Source organism: Pomacea canaliculata, linkage group LG13 (genome assembly GCF_003073045.1).
Source record: "Pomacea canaliculata isolate SZHN2017 linkage group LG13, ASM307304v1, whole genome shotgun sequence".
Taxonomy (NCBI): Eukaryota; Metazoa; Mollusca; class Gastropoda; order Architaenioglossa; family Ampullariidae; genus Pomacea; species Pomacea canaliculata.
Genome location: NC_037602.1, coordinates 6,912,363 through 6,933,899, shown reverse-complemented (window position 1 = coordinate 6,933,899; position 21,537 = coordinate 6,912,363). Strand labels below are relative to the sequence as shown.

Sequence of the window (21,537 nt, the reverse complement as noted above, 5' to 3'; positions counted from 1 at the left end):
ATGTACTACTGTATGTCTTTCCTATCCTCCACAATAATGTTTTATACCGAGAGGAACTCTCCAACACGTACCGGTATATAATAGCTCTTGTGTTACTAATTTAAAACAATAAGAAAAAAAATATATAATCATAATCAAAAGGCTTGTTTGTTATTGCTCACAATGATCAGGTTTGATCACACCTTTAAAGACTGGAAAGCTTTTCTTGAGAGTTAACATATTCTTTTATCATCCATTGTTTGTCCTCTGAAATGTGTGTTCTTCTAGGTATGAAGATACATCCCTGTTACCAGTCAAGGGATGAAGTCCACCATCGTCTTGTGAACACTACAAAAATATTGCACATACAAAGGGGTTCTGTTCGAGAAGGAGCGAGTAACAGTAGGAAGAAAAAGGATGTTTCACAGATGGAGGTGCGGAAGAAAAAGAGAAGGTTAGAAGAAATTGTTTCCATCCGTCTGGAATTTCAACAGGTGGCTTAGGGAACCTTAGACGCATTACCACAACCACGACCTTGAAGCCTCGTGCAGATCGTGCCCAGCTTGCGGCAACAGCAGCAACAGCGACAGCGACACGCCCACCAGCATCTCCTTCCGCTCGTCTGTGCAGGTGCTGCTCTCCGTGGGAGGAGGGGAGGAAAGTTCAGACGGCCAACGGTATGCTGTCTGCTTGCCTTTTGTCTGCTAATAAAATTCAGCTGGGGAACGACAGTCAAAGGAAGTCTAGTTTTTCTCTCTCTCTCTGAGGGACAGAATGATAGTAGTCACCATTTTCTGGATTTTAACATAGAAGGATTTCACCACTCCTTCCCTTTCCCTGAAAAAAGTAGAATTGCGTTTTAAATATATTCTCGACTCATGTTATTATGATTTAATCTTTCTGGTGATAGCAGTTTGTATTTAGCCCTAAGGAGTGAAAAAACATTGTTCTAGCGGTTTTTGTCAGTTGAAGGGAAATTGCAGATCGTATTGCATGCATGTTTACAACAATATAAGAGTACGCAGAAGTCGACACGGAGATGGACGCCATCTTGGCGGCTGATCTTGCACAGCTCATGTGTTTTAACCGCAGATGGCTGCCTGTACGATTCCAAAGACTTCAAGAAACAGGATGCTGGTACACCAGTCAGCATATGTCAAGAAACCTTTGAATTAGTTTTTTTTTTTAAAAGATGGTGGCTACCAAACTGGAGTCTGATGATGTCAGAACCTTTCCAAACACCGCCATGGTAGGGAGCCAAGATGGCGCTCGTGACAGAGAAGCAGCAGGTCGCGGGTCCCAGCGCGCCATTCCAGACTCCAATCACCAGACAAGCCGGAGCTGTGTTTGCACCTTCTCCCGGCCGAAACTGAAATTACCTGACAAAAATGTGGCATCCACTTCTTGGCCTGCCACCTCGCATGACTGACACGTAATTATACAGGGCGAAAATAAGACGGCTGTGATGAATGCTGGACTGACGGAGGGAAAGAGAAACAAAAGCCCTGCGAGACAGCCGGTGAAGAATGGAAAAGATAATAGGCAGAAGCCGCCTGCTGCCCTAGGGTCACGAGAAAGAACTGGGAAACGCTTCCCAAGAAACGTTATTTTTATTTTTCGCCTTTACGGTTTTTTCTCCCAACCCTCCTCCTCTCAAACCTCTCCAACCGAGGTGGAAATATATGCAAGAGTATATTTACCAAGACCGTTTCTCACAGTTCCAAATTTCCAGCTGCAGGTCACTCATTCGTAATTTTTTTAAAAAAAATATATATTGTGAAATAAGTGAGTATTGTTTTCGTGTGGGCAGGATTCACGCGGAGTAGTTTGTTTTGAAAGTAGTCCTCATCCCTGCATGAGGTGCAAGCATACAAACACACACACGCGGAGATGGTTGGCATGAAAAAGATGGAGAGAGAGAGAAAGTGAGAGACCATCAGCACCCTTGCCAAGCTTTGATGAAACTTCACATCAAAGTTTCTTTAAAGACAACCCTTAGAGCTCTTGACGGGGTGGGGCGACTTCGAAGTGAAGTGTTCTGCACGACCTCGGGTATCTCGAGCCCATGTTATCTGTTGAAACAAACAGTACACGTTTATCCAGCAGACTACGAGAGATTCCGTCACCAACAAAAAGAGACTACCCCCCTCTTCTGCTCTGCCACTACCACCAGAGGTAACTATCTCGAGAGTGTTGCTTGCGTCGTCATCCAGCAAACACTGCTCTCGATGTCAGGGCCTTCAAATGCCCAGGTTTCTGGGCTCCAGTATGTTGTGGCATGATCCGCAATCAAGCTCGGGGGCAAAGGTCAGCAGAGGTAGAATGCGTGTATGAGGGAGAAGGCTGAGTGAGTGCTAATTGACTGGAATAAGGTGATACAACTTGCTGCAAGCCCTCAGTCAGGTGGGAGGGAGGTTGACGTAGAAGAAATTCTTTTTGATGGAGTCAACTGCAGATAGCTGAGACACCCGGGGTATATGTAAACTGTCAACCTCTTGCTCCACCCGAATGTCGGCACCCGTTTGTGACAGGAATACCGACACTTGGAGACCCCGCCCATTTCCCATCATCTCTTAAAAAAGAGACTTTCTCACAGTTTTATTAAAAATGGATATGAAAGCTCCTTGGTCCTTATGCAAGAGATTAGAAATATGTTTAAGAAAGTAAAAAATCCTTTTCGCACGTTTAGTGTTTATGACAGAAAAGCAATGCAAAGTACACTTTCACCTAAAAGCGTTTATAACTGAAGGGTGGACTGAATTGTTAACTTCTTACCATACACACAACAGTTTATATAATATTGAAAGACCATAATAGATGACATAAAGACATGAAACCTTTGTCAACACAAAGAATTGAAGTAGCTTCAATTCTTTTCCCTCAGCTTTTTTTTAAATCATTCTTTTTTTCCGAGACTTTTCCTTTTGTCGTTTAGGAAAAGACAAAATATATATTTGTACTTTAAAAAAAAAAAAGAAGTCTTGTAAATTCTTTAGATGTTTGAAAGAATTCATTTCTGTTTGTAAATGTAAGTTGAAGGAAAACTAATACACTTTGATACCAACAGTCCACAATAATGTAAGAATTGGCAAAATAACTTTTTTTTTATTAAAGGCATTTTTGAAAACAACTCGATAAAAACAGTTTAAAAAACTGTTGTTTCGTCAATGACTCAACAGATGTTTTCATCACTGCCAGACACACTTCTCTATTCGTAATCGGAGAGTGGAGTTTAAGGACCACAATATACTACACTTTTTAACTGCCAATCTCCGCTGGAAGTTGATAAAGAGTCTGACCTTCTGTAACCCTTCAATTAAGTTCTGTATGAGAAGAAAATTGCAGGTGCTTGTTTCGTTTCAGTGTTGCCTGGCTGCAACATGAAAGCCGATAAAAACTTTAATTGAAAGAACCTTTCTGTACCAGAGTATGAGATTCAATCTTTATTATTAATCGTTGACGGTTTTTTTTACCTGCTTTTTTGCCAAAGAAAAACAGAACCCTAATTTTTATGGTAGCCCGCCAGCATGAAGAAGAACTGAAGAGCGGAATAGTGTAAATAAAACACCAACACAACTGACCTCACAACAAATCACAATGGACAATTGGAATGTCAATATTTTACACCTGTAGGTGGACGTTCAAAGGACTCTTACAGTCAATAACCTGGCTATGAACCCGGGTCTTCTCTTTCCCTTTTTGTGACAAAAACTTCTATTTACAGCATCGTTATGTCTTCTGCCCACCAAGAGAAACATGACCTCACCGATAGTTTAGTTAGCTGATTAGGCAGGCAGATAACGATTTTCCACAGGTAAACATACAGAAAGCGGAAGCAGGACCCGCCTAGGAAAAAAACAAAATCAACCCCAAATTAAAAAGTGGATATCTGGAGACTTTCTGCCAGCGTGAGCCAGTCTCGTGGAAGGCACGAGACTAAAAAAACACTGGATCCTGTGGGACGAGATGCACGACACCTCGCTAGGATGGTTAACAAGAAACAGTTGGCTGAGAAGGAGCATAAAATATGAACAGGTCAGCTGACTACCCGGCGTTAACGCTCCGAGCATCTGCCTCGCTGTTATCACGCGCCGCGCGTCCTGAAGCCAATGGCGCACGTGAATGAAAGCCGGGGCCCTGGCAGTTCAGTCGTTCGAGGAGACATTTCACCAAACACAGACACCATATAGATACCCTAAATCTTACACACACACACTCTCTCTCTCGTCTGGTGTCAAAAGACGGAGGCCGCGAGAGAGACTGAACCAGGCAAAGCCAGCGATGACCTATAACCTCAGCAAGAATCCAGATGAGACAGCACAGCATCTGATCGGGCCCAGGACTAAGTGATAAATAAAAATTAAACATTTGCAACAGCGGGGATGCTTACTTAATTCGATGTTCACATCATACGGTAGAGCCGTTTTTCGACACAATTCAGCTAGTCTTCATTACATTAATTAATTCATTAAAATATTATGTCGTAGTGTCACTACTGTAGCTTGCTCAGGCATAAAAGATTTCTTGATACTCCACCAATTTAGTTGGTATATAACTTTGCTAAAGATAGACTTGCACGCGTTGATTTACTATATAGGGGAATGAAATTTTTCTTGTTTGTCGCAAAAGCTCTCAAAAAAGCATAAGGTTATTTTAAAAGAATCCCACTTCACTCGTTTGTTTCATAATGTAATCGATGACAGAAAAATACATAGTTATGTTGTCAATTCTTTGTTAAGTATTCCTTGTATGCTGCTAAATATACAGTCAACATTCAGTTCAAGTTCTCGTTCCGACTCATCACGTTGCACAAAGTGTGACGTCAGCGTTGGATGAGCAGCAGCGTGCGAAAGCGTAGTAGAACGATTATCCGTGGTTACAGTAGCAACAGGTTTCTTCCCAACTGGAAAGTGCACTGTGACCTCGTCAAAGTCACAAAAAGTTGCAAGGGGTTGCGCTTCCTTTGTACCCAAGCAAATGAGAAGTGCACAAAAAGGTTGATTTGTTTACCAGACAACTCTTCCAGCTTTTCATTGACGACGATGTGTGTAGCGAAGGGAAGGATTTATGTCCACGTGTGAATCAGCTCTGAAGACAAGGACAGGAAGTGTAATCTAGCGCTATTCAGTCTCAGGGCCGATAAGATCACATGAGCTTTTAAAAATCGAGAGATTACTGAAGGAAGTTGTCGGCCGTCTAAATAATGGCAGCACACATCTGCACCTGGCCAAGGAGATGAGTTTGGAACACTGCCATGCCATGCTTTAATGATATTATTGGGCGTCCTCAAAATCTAATTTTCGAAAGGTTTCGGTTCTTTTTTTTTTTTTCTTGTTCAAAAAAAAAAAAAAAAAAAAATTAGAACCAGCATTCTGATGTTTCTAGAATCTAATCATTTGGCGCAGAAATGGCCGTTGGGGTGGGTGTGTTGGCGGATTGATATAATTTGATATCTGTTTGGACAAACCTCTACAACAGCCTGATATAAGTGAAGCTCGCAATGATACCCACTGGAATGGGTCGACGATTTGTTGATCACACACACATACACACAGGCACTATGCATACCTCTGTGCCTGGGCATTCATTCTCTTGGGTCAATCTTTTTAGTGTTTTTTTTTCCAATCATCATCATCCAATCACGGCATTTTATCTCAAATGTCACAGCAGAACCAATGCAAATAAAAATAATACGATAATAAAAATTATGAAACAACGTAGACAATAACACATAAATAAAACAAAGGTAAGGCAGGCCAGGGAACACAACAATACATAATTAAACCTAAACAATTACTAAAACGTTCGAGTAATGTAACTAAAATTGTCCTTGCCCACAAAGAATAGACAGCAATTTGGAATCATGTTTAAGTGGCTTGACACAAGAATTAAACACCTCTTTTGTTTCTCTTGTCTCATCTCTCCATTCATTGCCCTTTCTCTGTTCATCTTTCTCTTTCTTTCTCTCTCTCTCCCCTACTCGGAGCTTTTTTATGGCCTGAAGCGAAGCACTTGAGCCTTGAGAATGTTCTCATAACACACGCCTCCAGAGAAAAATAGATGTCGCTTCATATTTATATACCAAGGCACAGACTGATGAAATCTGGCAAGTAGTGCTGGGAGTGCTCTGGCTGCGGTCCAAGCGGAAGTGAGCTCTGGCTGCATGCGGCACAGCTGGCAAATCGCCTTCGGATTGCCGATGTCTGAGTCAGTGTTGCCGAGAGAACCTCCAGTCTGACCCTCGCTTAGCAAAGTCACGTGAGCTCCTAAGATCGTGGGAAGGTGGCTTCTTACGTAGGGTTTGATTTGGGAATAAGTTAAGGCTCCGATGTAGCGATGTCTATCTTAACGACAACTACGTCGGCAATAATGAAGTTAGTATTTTGTCGCCAATGAGTTCGTGCATTTGTGCATCATGGTGAGTTGTAAAATGCTAAGAACAAGAGTAACTTAGCCGCAGAATGTCCCCGTACACCAACAGTTCGTTTTTAATACACAAAAAGATTTGGATGAATGTTAACTCATTTTCATAACCCTTCAAGCACATCTGTATTAAGTTAGGACAGAACGCAAATAAATCGTCATTGAACTGTGCATGTGCATCTCGGACAAACGCCTTCTTTGTGTCTACTGAAAAGCATTAAAAGAAGGTAATAAAAGTGTATCCCACGAAATTACGAAAATTAACAAATAACTAAAATAAATCAACAAGTAATTCCTCAATAATATTTAAAAAATTCAAAGAAGCAAAAACAAGATCTTTTGACAGCTAACTGCAAGGACAGTTTGTAATTTTGAACTTGTCCAAAAGACTACGATCACGTGGTCTATTTCTCTAAAAGCTGAAATATGAAGAAAAAAAGAGCAGAAGAAAAATGGAGTGGTTTAACATGACAACAGAGAAACCAAGACAAGAAAAGATTGCTTCCAAGCATAAAATAAACAGAAAAATACTGGAGTCCTGCTACAAATCAACAACTTTGAAACACATTTCTTTTCTGAGTAAACAGAACAGTTCAGTTCTAATCTTCCAGCTAGCTAGAACCTGGTCTATGTACCCGCCGCTTAACGATAAGTAAAACCGGGTAGAAAAAAGGAAAAATATTTTAAATAATCATATTTATTTTGTTCTAAATTCAGCCTTACAGCGCTATCTATTGTCATTCCTTCTGATTGTGTAGAAACAAAAATTTTGCAAGAAGTATTTCTTTTTAAATACATCTAACGCCGGTAAAATAAAAACAACTTATATACAATTTTTGCACAAACACTCAAACATTTAGAATGAAGAATGAGCAACTGAGGGAAAAGTTATCTCTCTGGCAACACATCTGTCGAGAAAGACAAAATTACTTAAAAAAAATATGAAAAAGAAAAAAAAAGGAAGGTAAACAGTGAAAATATTAAAACAGAAGTTGTAGGATGATCTATTTAGACAGATTTATGTAAACACAGTTCACCACACAGTTTTTGTACCACGCATCTAAATGGCAAAAAGAACTATTTTTGAAAAAAGTTTCTAAATTTACTTCTTTACAACAGTTTTAAGTTTTTGAAATATGTTGTGCAGCTCCTATGTGCATACAAGTCCAGCAAGTATGCGTGTAGTCAATCGTTAGCGTCACGTGACATGAAAAAAAAAAAAAGAAAGCAACACAGTAATGGTCTTTGTGACGAAGTTATTGTGAGTAGTATGTACTACAAAATAAATATTCAGGGAATTGATTAAAATGCTCGTTTTTAAGCTTTTTTTTAAAACGATGAAATTAATTAATTAAAAAATGTTTTTTTTTGATCGCTCTTTAGATGCAGCCATAACACTGCTCGTCAGAAAGGAATAATGCAAGGAGTTTTTTTCTTACATTTCTTAAGGGTGCATGTATACATCAATGCGCATGTTTCTCTGTGTTTGCGTGTGTGTTCAAAGGTATGTCTTTCAAGAGATGATACTGATGGCGTTTCCGTGCCTACAAAAACCGAGAAGCTGGAGAAAACCACAGAGGAGGTGATATCATGAAGAGGCACATGTCTTATTAACCATGCAAGCCACTTAATGTTTCATGTTATCATTACCTCATACCTCATTTTGCTAGCTAGTGTGTGTTACGTATTATATAATCAAATAAATTTCTCTTACAGGTGTTAGGATATTCGACACAGAAAATGATTTAATTAAAAGAAGTATTTCTTTGTCGATTATTCAAAGGTTGTCAAGGAATTAGTCAACTACCTCTTGTTCGCTGAATAGTAATATGAAGTTAATATATAATGTTTTGTTGTTTACATAAAGCACTGATTAAAAGCTAAAACAGAAAAAGGCTTGTTGAAGATGACATCATAGGACCCAGGAGTGTATCAATGAGATGGATAAATAAATAGTTGTTAAAAATCATAATTCGGCTTTTATCTCGAAAATCCCCTTTGACTATTGGTTGAATTACTTTACCTCGAGATATTTACAAAGTGACAACTTTTTCATTAATCAGAATGTCCCCCAACTCCCCCAACAGTCCAAGTTCCTGCAGGTTTCCATTGTTCCCAGTTGCAGCTAATACTTCAGTCCTGGCCGAGCTCTCACAGAGACTTCAACCGAAAGGATGTAATGGATTGGTATGACAGGAGTTGGAAACACATTAGTATAATAGCAATGGTAGTGGAGTGCTTTAATATTATGGGTCCAGGTGAGTGAATGCCAGTAACTGGAGTCGTCTGGGACCGAACTGTGTTGTGTACATCCAGTGTAACTGGGTGTTAGGACACGTTAGCAGACAACTGTGATCTCCACATAATTATTCTTTGAGCACGTGCGATGATGTGAAACCATCTCCAAAGCAGAAACAAGAACAATGCAATTTCATTTCCACGCTGGGTTCTGTAAAGCAGTCAAAACCCAAAACCTCGAGGAAAACACATCGAGAAAGCTGCGAACAAGAAATAATAGAGCAACAAGACTGCAAGATATAATAAAACAGCTTCGAATTGATAAGTTAGCCGATTAACAACCAGACGGTAGCATCACCATGTGCGGCGAACACGCGGCTTCGCGCTTGCAAAGAAATCCCTCCCCATCCCTCCGACTTCCCTCCCCACCCACGCACGAAAGACACGTGCACCTCCCCAAGCCGGTTAATGTTCGCGCCATCTTGGGCCGCGCGGAAACCTGATAAGCACCGGCAAATCTTCAAAGCCCCAATAAGTGGATGTGTCCTTAATGCACGAGATTAGAACCTCTAGGCTCCTATCTAGAGTCTTTATCTGTTTACTAGAGGCGAGAGTGGAGAGCACTCAGCAAATTAAAAACAAAACAACAACAATAACAAAACTGGAGAACGTCGGGTATAGCTAGGATGAATCAACTGGATTGAACGAAGAACGACGGTAGGGCAATGACGAGTTAATTCGGGATGGGTTCAGGTGGAGGAAAAGGAGGGGCTTGAACTCATCATTTCAAGAAATCAAGTGCCTCTGGCGTTATTTTTAAGCCTTTCATTCATTAGTTTACAGCAGATTTTTTTTTTTTCACAAAATGCCTCGTGCAATTCCAACGGATGTGGCGATGCATTTAACGAGGACAAAAGGTAAAAGAGGGCAGAGCCTCATGTCTAATGTTTGAACATTATAATCCTTTCCCAAAAATAGATATGGAAGTGGGGCTCAGGATGGCTGGGGTCAACAGAACAAAAGAAACCCCCCCCCCCAAAAAAAAAAAAAAAAAAATCCCCCAAAAACCAAAAACTATTTTTTCTGTTTCATGATCTTCCGAAAATTTTGAGAAATTAAAAAGCAAGTAGGGGAATAATTTTAAGCTTATTTTTGCAGAAACACTGGGTGAATACCAGCCTACCCAACAACCCATTGTTCTTGATACACACGAACATCACCCACTGCTCTTGAAATACACCCATACAAACATTACCATGCACAGAAAACGGTCAGCAACGGACAGAAAGAATTACATAGTTAACATTGTGAAGATGTCAGCCAGTGTGTCACAGCCTGGACTAGACGTATCTGGGTACAAACGTGACGTCACGATTTTGACCTCATTCTGCACGTGGTAATCTATGTATCTCGAGAACCGTAGTGACCTATTGGCCCAGATCTGGGGAAAATATCATGTACTGAGCTCTACACACTCGTAAGAAATATATAAGCATATATTAGACATTTAACGCTTGTTACTTTCAATGGAGAAATAAAAAAAAAAAAATGTATACAAACGAAGTACATACTTCTACAACCGTCTTCCGTGCATACATCACATTTCGACGAATAAAGAGAACAAACACACACACACACACATTGCATGCTTTAAATAACTTGACATATTTTGTTGTCTCGAGAAAAATGTTTCGAGGCATACTGCGCATGTTCCGTGACTCGTTGACCCTGACCGTGACGATGACAACTCGTGACGCGGCATACACCGGTGCATCATGGTCCACCACGACAGTGCCGCATCCGATGATGGTGTGCAGCAGACTAGTCAGACACTGCAATCATTTTAAAAGCCGGCACGCGCATTGAGAGTATATCATGTTTACTTTTAGATGATCTGTACACTGCCTTTGTGTTTGCGTGTGTGTGTGTACAACCAACAACATGCAATCTCTGCACAACATGTACAAAGCAACATGTACACTGTATGTACCAACCCAAGTTAAACTACAGAAGAGAAGCAGTGAAGAGTAATGACTGTGGATGCTGGTGGATGAAAGCCGTGAAAGTAAGCTTTCCTTGAAGCACTCTCCACTCTCTGAACTATTCGCACAGTTCATTGGAAGTACCCAATAAGAAAAAGAACCTCTGCACCCTCATGGTTTCGACTCAGATGACTGAGAAACTCTTCCTGTCCATCCTGCAGGTTCATCAGTGACGGCTCAGACGGCGGAGTGTTCCACCTTCCTCATCTCTTTGGCCCGATGGACATTTACAGTGTGTTGCCCTCGCAGCCACGAGGCTGAGACCACTGATCCGAAACTAATGGATAGAGCCTGGCTGGCTTTGCTTAAAGCCCAGAATCATCCATCAATCCTACGGCAATACTGTTCAGTATTTGAACTAAGCCTGCATGTTTGTGTTGCTGTTGTTGTTGTCATCAACTACTTTAATTAGATGGCGGTCGATGCCAATCTGTTTATGTTCTATGATAGTTTACAAGACATTGAGTATAGGAAGAGGGCTGCGTGAGGAATTCAGCAAATGTTATTACAATGCCCCACAAATAGCTGAGATACATTTGAAAATAAATAGTACATTGAAACATCGTGCGTATGAATTCTTTTCTCTGCTGCGCGTGGCGCGGACGTGGATGACTACCCAACACTAGCTTATCATCTTGCTACGGTTTGTAGTAAAGCTGAACACGTGTCGCATCCTCCCTTGTTAGGGAAATCTTTCAGAAGGACTTTCTTTGCATGGATGAACGATCGGGTGAAATCATTACTTGTTTTTTGGTGAGTGGAGGAATAACTGGTTTATTATTATCATTTGCTGTTTTGAGTGAGTGTCATTGACGTGTTCAGATGTATTTCAATATAAATATCGAGAAAAGATTTCAATTGTCTTTTAATTACACTGAAATGTAATCTAAACCAGCAGACTAGTCATGCACGGTGCTGAATAGCGCAAACTAACCAGAGTTACACCCTTCCCCCAGCATCCCATCCCAAAAACTAAACAAACCGTTCTCCTGATGCAACCCACAAAGGAAACAGTCGATGAAAACAACAAAGTACTAACCCTTCCCTTTACCTCCAACCCACCAACACCATTGATCTATTGAGCTTAACGGAAAAGAGATAACAGGACACATACTTCTGGGACCAAAAAACAAAACCAAAAAAAACTAAACAAAACAAAAACAAACCTAAACAAAAAACAGGAAAACAAAAACAACAACAAAAATTAAAATAAAATAAGGACCGATCCCGACCTGTGGGGATCGAGTGCTGACTAAAGGAGAGGTTGTGCGAGAATGCAACACAAAAAGGTTTCTTCAAACGTGAGGTGTGCTCACTGTTTTCATTCTCATGATTTGTTCATGTTGCACTGAACACACGCTCAGCTTCTCTCAGGATGTCCTGATGGTCTCCACGGCTTGGCTTCGTCTTTGTGTTTGGTGTGCGACCTCATCTCGAAATGAACACTGAGGTGCAGTCATGTGTGGTTAAGAGCGTTATACCAAAACACAAATGTTTGAAAAATAAACAATTTTTTTTTTTACAAAATATAGCGCACATTTTTATGGGCTCCGACTACCATGGCAACGTCTAAACTGGAAGTACAAATGTATTAGTGTTTCGTCAAAAACTCCCAAATCTTCATGAGTCACTTGGTGTCATGTTACAAAATACATACACGTACATACGACTGTGTTTATATAAGTGTATGTATATGTGTATATTTAGGTAGGTGTGTGTGTCAATGTATTATACACGACACCATAGAAATGTACTAGCAGACACTTAGAAATGTAGGAAAAGTCAAAATTTTACACACATGCATATGCACGCGCGCCCACACACACACAAACTGAAATTGTGGCTAAAAGTACGTTTGTGTGTTTTCATGAATGTATATGTGTATGTTTATGTGCATGTGTTTATGCGTGTATGTATGTTTATATGTGTGTGTTGAAAGAGATTAAAAACAGGAACTGAGAAAGGAGAGGCAGAATTTGTTATTTTGTTTATAACGGTATTATTCCAGTGATCTCTCTCTCTCACACACACACACAGAGTTGTCTGCAATAAAGAAAAACACTCCTCAAAATCCATGACAAAGAAGAATGGAAGACATGGTGGCAAAAGAGAGAAAAAAATGAGAATGACAACAAAAACTGTTGGCACCATGTGAATGACTGGGGAAATGCCACAAGAACATTCTACTCTCCGGGTTGTCGCAATGAACATCACTGTCTTACTACACATCAACACACACACCACATCAGATTTAAACTTTGTAATTAAAAGCAATTTCATTTAAATAATCAAATTGAGTTAATTATTAATTTAGATTTCCAGGTTTTGCTTTGGGTACAAATGTCTTCATCTCAGCACTGAGAAATTTTCAGCTATCTATGAAAAATGTCAATCTGCTTTCTTAGGATCCATGTTTACCGTTCTTACGTCCCTTGAACTTTTCCTTTTCCAAGAAAAAAATATTAGCTCACAACAACAACAAGAAGTCATCCTGTAAACATCGAGAAGGTACAGCGCCTAAAGATGTGTAGTGTCGGATAATATGACAAAATATTTACAAGACACTGGTGCGGGAGGTCTCCTAGTCCCCGCCCCAAGAGATTCAATATGCAATTCACGTACAGTCACACACAGTAATCTGCATTTCAGAAGATAAATTCGTATGATATAAATAACATTGGACTGTTGAAGCCAACCGGTCATGATATGCAATAAGTTCACAAAAATGTTATGAACAGTAAAACTAGTTTCTGCTTCGTCAGTTTGTCAGTTGAAGATGAAGTGCCGGTAAATATGACAGAATATTTTTCGGGTAACAGTCAATAACTTTACATGAATTCAGATTTTGTCATCCATACAATGAAAAGAATTCTTATTCTCGAGTGTTCAAAATTGTTTGTGTTTTCACATCCTTTGTAAAAACATTGTCGTCTTATTTCCCAGACACTACTTTAAAATTGTCGGCAGTTTTAGCTCCCCCGCGCCTCTTCCAGCAATAAAAACACTGACAGTCTTGTCAATCAGGAAGATAAAAAGTATATTTCTTATTAGTGTCGTGACTGTGAACCCTGATACCCTGTCTTACACGAATACAGCTCAAACATCTTGGACACTCACACTAAATCATTCACATTTTCAGACCACCTCGGGGCAAACTTGCTTACGATTGACAGCTCTCTACCTGACTTACAATTTTTTTCTATTCTAAGGGAAACTCAATAAATTTGTTTGCTGTACCAGGTAAAAAATATCGAGCATAACAAGTCTAAATTTAAAAAAAAATCTGTTTGATTTCTTTAAAACCTTTCGGATGTGAGCGTGGTTGACTGTGAAAGGGGCCGCCTCCTCGACACACACACCGCACATCTTCACAATTGCCGAAGAATAAAGGATTTTCTCCAAACTTGCATATATATATACTCAAACGCACGCAGAACTAGCAAAGAACATTTAAGATTTAACTAAACAGGTGGTGGTGGTGAAAAAGCTGAACAATGAAGACATAAACTGATTAGCATGATATGTTACTACCGACCTGGATTCGTGGGAGGAAAAAATCATAATAACAAAACACATCTCTGAGGTACAGATGAATACAGTCACAGACTAAGTTTGAAGACCGGGTACGAGTTAATATACCCCAAAATTTGACATGCGAATGAAGTGGTGAGTAAAACGAAAGACTACTGAGGACTTCATCAAGTTACGACGAGAAGCTGGCCCCAGACTACTTTAATGATGACTTATGTTAGTCTATGAACTGTTAATGTGCTGGAAAGATGGAACGAAAGCATGACCAGGCACTCAATGGAATCCAAGAAGACGAAACGGTGAAAGAAAAATGAGTAGAGTATCAGTTTCAATAAACAATTAAGAGTTCAGGTTAAATATACAAAATAATCTCGAAAAAAATGGAGGGAAGAAAATGAAAAAAAAAAGTAGTAAAGAAATAAACGGACAAAGATCAGGACAGGTGACCAAGAAAAAGAACTGGCAACTGATCAGCTGCTAATAATGTCACATCCCAATCCGACAGGAATCGTAAACTCCGCGACATTTTTATGAAAAGCTTAATTTAAATAATTAAATGGAATGCGGATGCACTGGAATGTCTATTGGTCAAACAACATAAACCAGAAAATGCAGCAGCCATTCCTCTTTTTTTTTTCTTAATTTTTTTTAAAACAAAGTGGCCAACCTAAGCACAGACACCCTACCCCAGACCTGAGATAAAGCAGGCAAAGTTTGCTAGACTGTGGGTAGGTGCAAGCAGGTTATTTTCGTTTAGCGGGAGTCCGTGACAGAGACTCGCAGGTGAATCATGATGAAGTACCCCAGGTTCTGCCTCACAACAATGCAGCCACGCGGCTCGTGTCAAGATGCTAGCAGAACTTTGGTCAAAGAGGTTTGGTAACTGCTTGCCCCGGTCTTATCTCTCCTTCCCTCGCACAGACTCGTATCTGCTCCACTCAAACCACGAAAGGCGTGAAAGAATTTTATTTCATTATTTTTTTTTTTACGCGGAGTCAGGGATTCACGTGGTAATGGACATGGTCTGATTATGTCAATTATGAACCGCTCACCTTTGGAACGAAATTGTGTGCAATGATCCACAGGAAGAGCGTGGAAAGTAAGAAGGGGTAAAAAAAAAAAACTAAAGTAAGAGAAAAAGTATTAATGCAAAGAAAAAAGGCATGAGATGGGCGGGAAATTCACAGGTAGTTTAACGATCTATACAAAGCACTTCTAAATAAAACCCATAATAATAATAATAAACAAACAATCACATGGACAAAGGGTAAACAATTACATCATTAATAAACGTTTTAAAAACATTTTTGAAGTTTTATATTTGATTATTGAATACATGTTCCCTCCCACTTCTTCTCTCCCCAAAAAAGGACAAAAGAAAAAAAAAATGAGAAAAAAATAGTTGAGTGAAAAGTACTCACCACCAGGACGCGTGGACGGCCTGCAGCAGGGACAGGACAGTACCAAGCAGAAACAGAAGCACAGCGTAATCCCGCATCCCGTTCACCTCACTCACCGGCCTGCTCGTGCACACGCGCGCACGGGCAATAGCACACGAGCCAGCAGTGAACCCCAAACACCAGTGTGGTAGTCGTCAAAACTCGAGGTTAAGTTTAATCCAGTATTAGACGATCCGCTTTTGCCGGGCACACCAAGCTGGCTTGCCAATAGAAGGACCGAGGCTCCTTCTTCCACCTTGGCATCAGAAGCCGCTTCTCATCTAGCAGCAGTAGCAGCAGCCACCACCACCACCGCCGCTGGCACCGTTTTTGCTGTTGTCATCAAGGACAGTCTCTCTCTCTGTCTCTCTCTCACACACACACGCACACACGTACACAGACAGCTGGCACGGTCAACCGGGTCAACAGCACACAGGGTTTAGGAAGTGATGGCTTGATCAGGAAGCTGCTCCCGTCTTCCTATCCTTCAAATCCCTCTCCTCCTCGCAATGCAGATATTTTTTTGCTTTCTTTTTCATCGATGCACAGACCAGCTCTCAATTTCTTCCTCTTGTCTCCTCCTCCAGTTTGCACCTGACGAGCTGTCGCTGCTGCTGCTGCGCTTAGCTACAGACACACACTAAGACACCATCGTTGATTTCCACACTTCAAAGCAGAGTCTTTCTCTTTCCACGCTTTCCTTCCTTCTCTCTCTCCGCCCGCCTTCAGTTCACGTGACTCGCTGTTTCGCCACAGGCTTTAGTCCTGTGTGATGATCGTAGGAGGCCCATAGCGTACCCGAGGTACTGTGTGTGTGTGGTCAGTGAAGTGGAGGCGTGTCGGGTGACAAGCTTGACCGTCGAACGGGTGGATGACGTCAGAACTCCACTTGTTCCCGGAACTCACACACTAGCAAAACACAGACAGAAATAATACACACGTTTCATTATCAGAAAGCATGTAAACAAAAACACTTTTAAAAACTGATACTAGTGACTCATAATAAAAATCTATAAAAAATTCAAAAACTGAGCGACAAAGGATAATGATTTCTTCACATAATTATTGGAAAATTCTGGATTACCATTTTATGTCAAGACAGACGTGAGCAGACCGTGATCTGTACGGTAGCCAAGTATCAGCCAACCTTATGAGCTTTAATCTTACATGCCTGGTGTGAGCAGTGCTGCGGTAGCGTCAACAGGGGTAGTGTGGCTGGGTGGTGTGTGTGTGGATGGGGTGGAGGGGAGAGGGCGGGGGTCAGGGCTGCGAGGGGCGGGTTACCGTCGAGAGAACACAAAGGGAAGAACACACGCTGGGCGCCATAGATAAGGGTGAAGATCGTGCCCTGTGTTCTCTCGCGGGTATCGATTTCTGGGATGTAACTTTCAATTTAGAGAGATAATATTGACACCCTTGCCTTGCTGTCGCTCGGGTGTGGGGTAGGGGGATGGGGATGGGGAAAAGGGGAGTGGGGTGGACGCACTCACCCGCTGAGCGCACGCATGCCTATGCTCACATGCACTCACACAGTCGTTTCTGAGACACACACACACACAAACACACAAACACACATGCATACTTAGGTACATACCTTCAAAGCAAAACTTTTCAATCCAAAAGAAAGACATTGCAATAATAACAACAACCTTCCTCGCCAAAAACAAAATATACGTCTCTCTGCTTAACAAAGCTCGTTAGCCGCACAGCTAGAAATCAAAAGACAAACTGTAGTCCCCCCTCCCCCCAAAAAATACAACAACAACAACAACAAACAAAAAAAAAACACAACAACAAGAAGAAACAAAACAAAGAAACAAAACAAAACCAAAACAACAACCAACAATCTGCCTCGCATATGCTTATGTTTTCTCTGCGCGAGATGTTTTCGAGAGATGTTTTCAAAATTCCGCCAGCGGGAGGTGTTAGTTGTAGGGGGGGTAGGGTAGAGAACGCAGGCAGACAGTGAGCCAAACACGCTGCAAACATGCAGGCTATTGTCAACGAGCCACCCTCGAGGGTTTAACTCCAGATGAGGTTTCTGGGTGGGTGAAGGCAGCTTGTAACTTTTTCTCTCCTCGGCGTTACCCTTTCCACCACCACCACCACCACCATCACCACCACTCTCGGTACCCCCTTCCCATCGTGTCCTGCTGTGCTTCTTTGTTTTTATCCTGTAAGGACTTGGGAAGGGTGGGAGGTCTCTGGCAGCACGTGTCCCACCGAGGCAGGAGTATGACCAGGGACAAACAGTGCATACTGTGGGCTCGTAAAACATAAGAGTGGTGTTGCCGTTGACAACCGTGGGCCCATCGTGGCCATAGTATCTGCGTATTTAGGTCGGTGTGGTCGGACACAATGGTGGGGCAAACTAGTACACAAAAAATCGCCTTCATCATTGTCAGATAAAGCTTTACCTCTTTATGACACGACGGGTGCCCCGGCTCTTCGGGTTTTTTTTTATTTTTTGTTTGTTTGTTATGCCGTGGTATAATCTGTAACATGTTTTGTTATTAATGAACATCAATATTTATCCTGTATACGTATTAGAGCACGCTGGTATTCTTTGTAAAGCACACGAATATATTTCGCTAGTTTATTCTCTTACACAGAGAAAATACACAGTATCGTATGCAATAAATTATTAAATGCGCGCGTGCAAACAAACACACACACACACACACACACAAAACACATTTACTTTACTGCAGGAACACACATAAAATTTATCTCAGAAGTATTATTGACATAAATTCCTTTGACTAAATAACTTAGTAAAAGAGTTTGTATGGGAGAAAGACAATAATATTTATTATGTGGAAAAATGAAACATGAGACAACAAGTAGAGAAAGCAGGGATAAAAAAAAAAAAAATAAACAAAGCAGGACACAAAAGATTAACTGCAGAATAAAAATTAAAATCATGGCCACATGTTCATACGGATCTGGAGGAGGAAACCAGAAAGTATATCATGAAACTTAGTTCATAGAAGACGGGGAATGTGATGGATAATATGAAATCCTGACAACTAAGCGGCATCGCTTGTGATAATTATTCAATAAATAAACGAGTTGAATGTTTTTTTTTTTTTTCTGAGAAGACTTGCCGGGGAAAGATGATACCACAGAAAACGCCACACCTCTCTGTCTCTCTCTCACACAATTTTAAGCAAAAGTGGTCCGAAAAAAGATTTGCTTTCAAAAATACTTTTATATTAGTTCAATCCTTAGTTTTATCTTGTTAAATATTTTAGAGTATGCGTCCCTTTTGAGATTACTGAAGAATCCAAATACAACTGACACCGAGCTCCTTGGGCAATAAAAACAAACAAGCAAAAAACAAAACAACAAACATGCATTATGTGAAACCGTTCAGTATGGAAGGCCTGCATTTTCCAATATTATTGGAAGGATCAAAACCGAGGGATCCTCATTAAAAAAAATCTTGCCACCTACTGACGAGTGCTAGCTGCAGTGCGTTTAAAAAACTAAAATGGAAATGAAAGTGATTTATCTAATTTATCAAATTATTCTGTTAACAACTGTTGTCTCTCGTATTTCATATTATTCCTTTTGAATACGCCGTAAATCCACCGAAGCCTGCTTCAAGCAAACGCAATGACTTTTTTTTCAAATTCATTTCATCCTCGCCATCTTGTTAAAAATCAACCGTTTGTTTGACAAATATTTTGCATATAATACAATAAAATATATCCCCTCCCTCCTCCCACAAAAAAGTTCCCAGACATATAACACCACAAGCATTCGACAGAGCAGACATGCTAAGAAAAGTATACGGAATCATCGTTCACCCTTGCTTAGAGGAGAACACAGGCTTTTTTTCCCTTAAAAAAATTATTTGTTAAAGTACCGTGTTATTTCTGACATAAATGTAAGCTGCAAGAAGACCACAAGTAGACAAGAGAAGAAAATGATTACTTGCATTGTGGCTGACGGCTGCACGCTTGCCCCAAGAGGTTGCCGGCAATTATGTCATACAGCGCTGCTCTTGACAGAAAAAAATCCACTCATGTACCCCTTGACTGCCGGCCATCAGATCGCTGACAAGAACATCATGGATGTATCCACACATGCACGTATATATATATACACACACATACACGCACGCACATACAGAAAGACACTAGAAGCAAGTGAAGCTGACTCGGGCGGGGTTTATGCTCGAGTCTCTCTTACAATCCCTGACGGAGTGACTCTTTGTCACGGTTCACTCCATCGCGCAGTGTGGGTCGACACTCCGCAGCAGCAACGACCGATACGCGACTACCGGCCTATACGTACGCCCAACTCTCGCCCCGCCGCCGACAACCGTGCCGAGTTAAAAGTCACGTGACGAGAAAAAGGGGAGGACCCCGAAGCACCGAAAGCGAGGAGTAGGAGGAGGAGGATGAGACGGGTGGAGGGAGGAAGTTCGGGGTGGGGGGACAGGGCGGGAGGCAGTGACGTCTGTCACTCGTGGAAGCGCTCGGTTTGCTGGCTGCGTCTAAAGAGTCGCGAAGAGCTTTCTTCCTGCAGAAGGACTTCTCCGCCGAAGCAGTCCGGACTTTCCATGTTGCAGGCGAGAGATTCTCAGGTCTGCTTGGTGGATCGGTAAGCGTCAATCGGGAGGTCAACGCATGCAGGTAAAAAAAAAAAAAAAAAATTAATGGAGAAAGGAGGGAGGACGAACAGTGAATAATAAAAAATAAGGGGAGTCAAATGGCTTTGATCCTCAAAGCGCTGCAGATTGGGTCGCAGGTGGAGGTCAAGGCAGTGGTTTGAGAAGGCGTGATATAGTGCAGATGAAGGCTTTGGGCTGACTTTCATTAAAGCCGCCCCCTAGGCATTTCTCCATTTTGTTTTCACACTTTCGTGGCGTGCGATCCTCCTCCCCCTTCCCCCTACTCCCTCGCCGCTGTGCAAACCCCCCTTCAAGTTTGCTCGGCCGTTCTCTGCTCCACCCTTCAACCCATACCCCAGTTGGCGTCTGCAGCCGTTGGCGTACCCGTCCTGCAAGAGCAGGAGGAGCCGCTTCTCTTTAGGTCCGCCTCCCCAGAGAGGGTAGAAGGGTGGGTTCAGCAGGAAGGGAGCTTTGTTTGGGTGGGTCCTTGCGCGGATAGTGACAGCCGTAAGTGGAAGTTCTGAGCCCGAGGGTGGAGACACAGGTGCCCCTGGTACTTTAGAGACACTCGTCGACTACGCAGTACGTGATACCTGTCGCGCAGTCACCGCCGCGGCGCCGCGTGAGCGGCAAGCGAAATCGCGCGAGGCGTGCAGTGGACAGCGTGACTGACTTGACTACCTGTCACAGGCCTATTTTCTATGATTCGCGGACTGTCGCAGTCACTGCATCCTGCAGTATCTGCTGCCGCTTATGCTGCAGGTGTTTCTCTTAATCTCTCCACCTGACAGAAAATAGTTACCCTGGGTGTGTGTGTGTACCCTGGATCGTTTAAATTACATTCGGCACACCCAGGCACCTCCCACATCATTCAGCATCAAACACTAAAGTTTCAGTCACTGCAGTCCCATCCTCATCTCCAAGTTTAAATACTCCGGTAAATACGGTCAGGCCTTTTAAAGCTTGCAAATAACAGATTTTATTCTGGCTTCGCATTTGTTACTTTAAGACGTGCAGTGAAATCACAGTTTTAATGAACTTTTTTTAATGAAGATTTTTGAGAACTATTATAGTTTATCCTTGTTTTGTCTTCCTCATCGTCCGGTTCTTACGTCTCGTGCTTCGATCTATCACCTGTTGTAAAATGACCGAGCGATTGACATCAACGTGTCAAAATCCTCTCCAGTACCTGAAGCATTGAAGCCCAAGACATCTTCTTTCCCACAGACAGAACTCGTCCACCAGAAAGGCTTGATCACACACG

At 41.6% G+C, this 21,537-nt stretch overlaps 1 protein-coding gene across 1 annotated transcript in view; it reads right to left on the bottom strand.

The window, feature by feature from the left end:
* Positions 1–21,083, bottom strand: part of LOC112554186 (protein Wnt-5b-like) — a 59,620-nt gene extending 38,537 nt beyond the window's left edge. Inside the window, 2 exon segments of the mRNA XM_025221828.1 lie at positions 15,635–16,561; positions 19,592–21,083. Coding sequence (XP_025077613.1) covers positions 15,635–15,711 — 77 coding nt within the window. The 5' untranslated portion in view covers positions 15,712–16,561; positions 19,592–21,083.
* Positions 21,084–21,537: the final 454 nt, after the last annotated feature.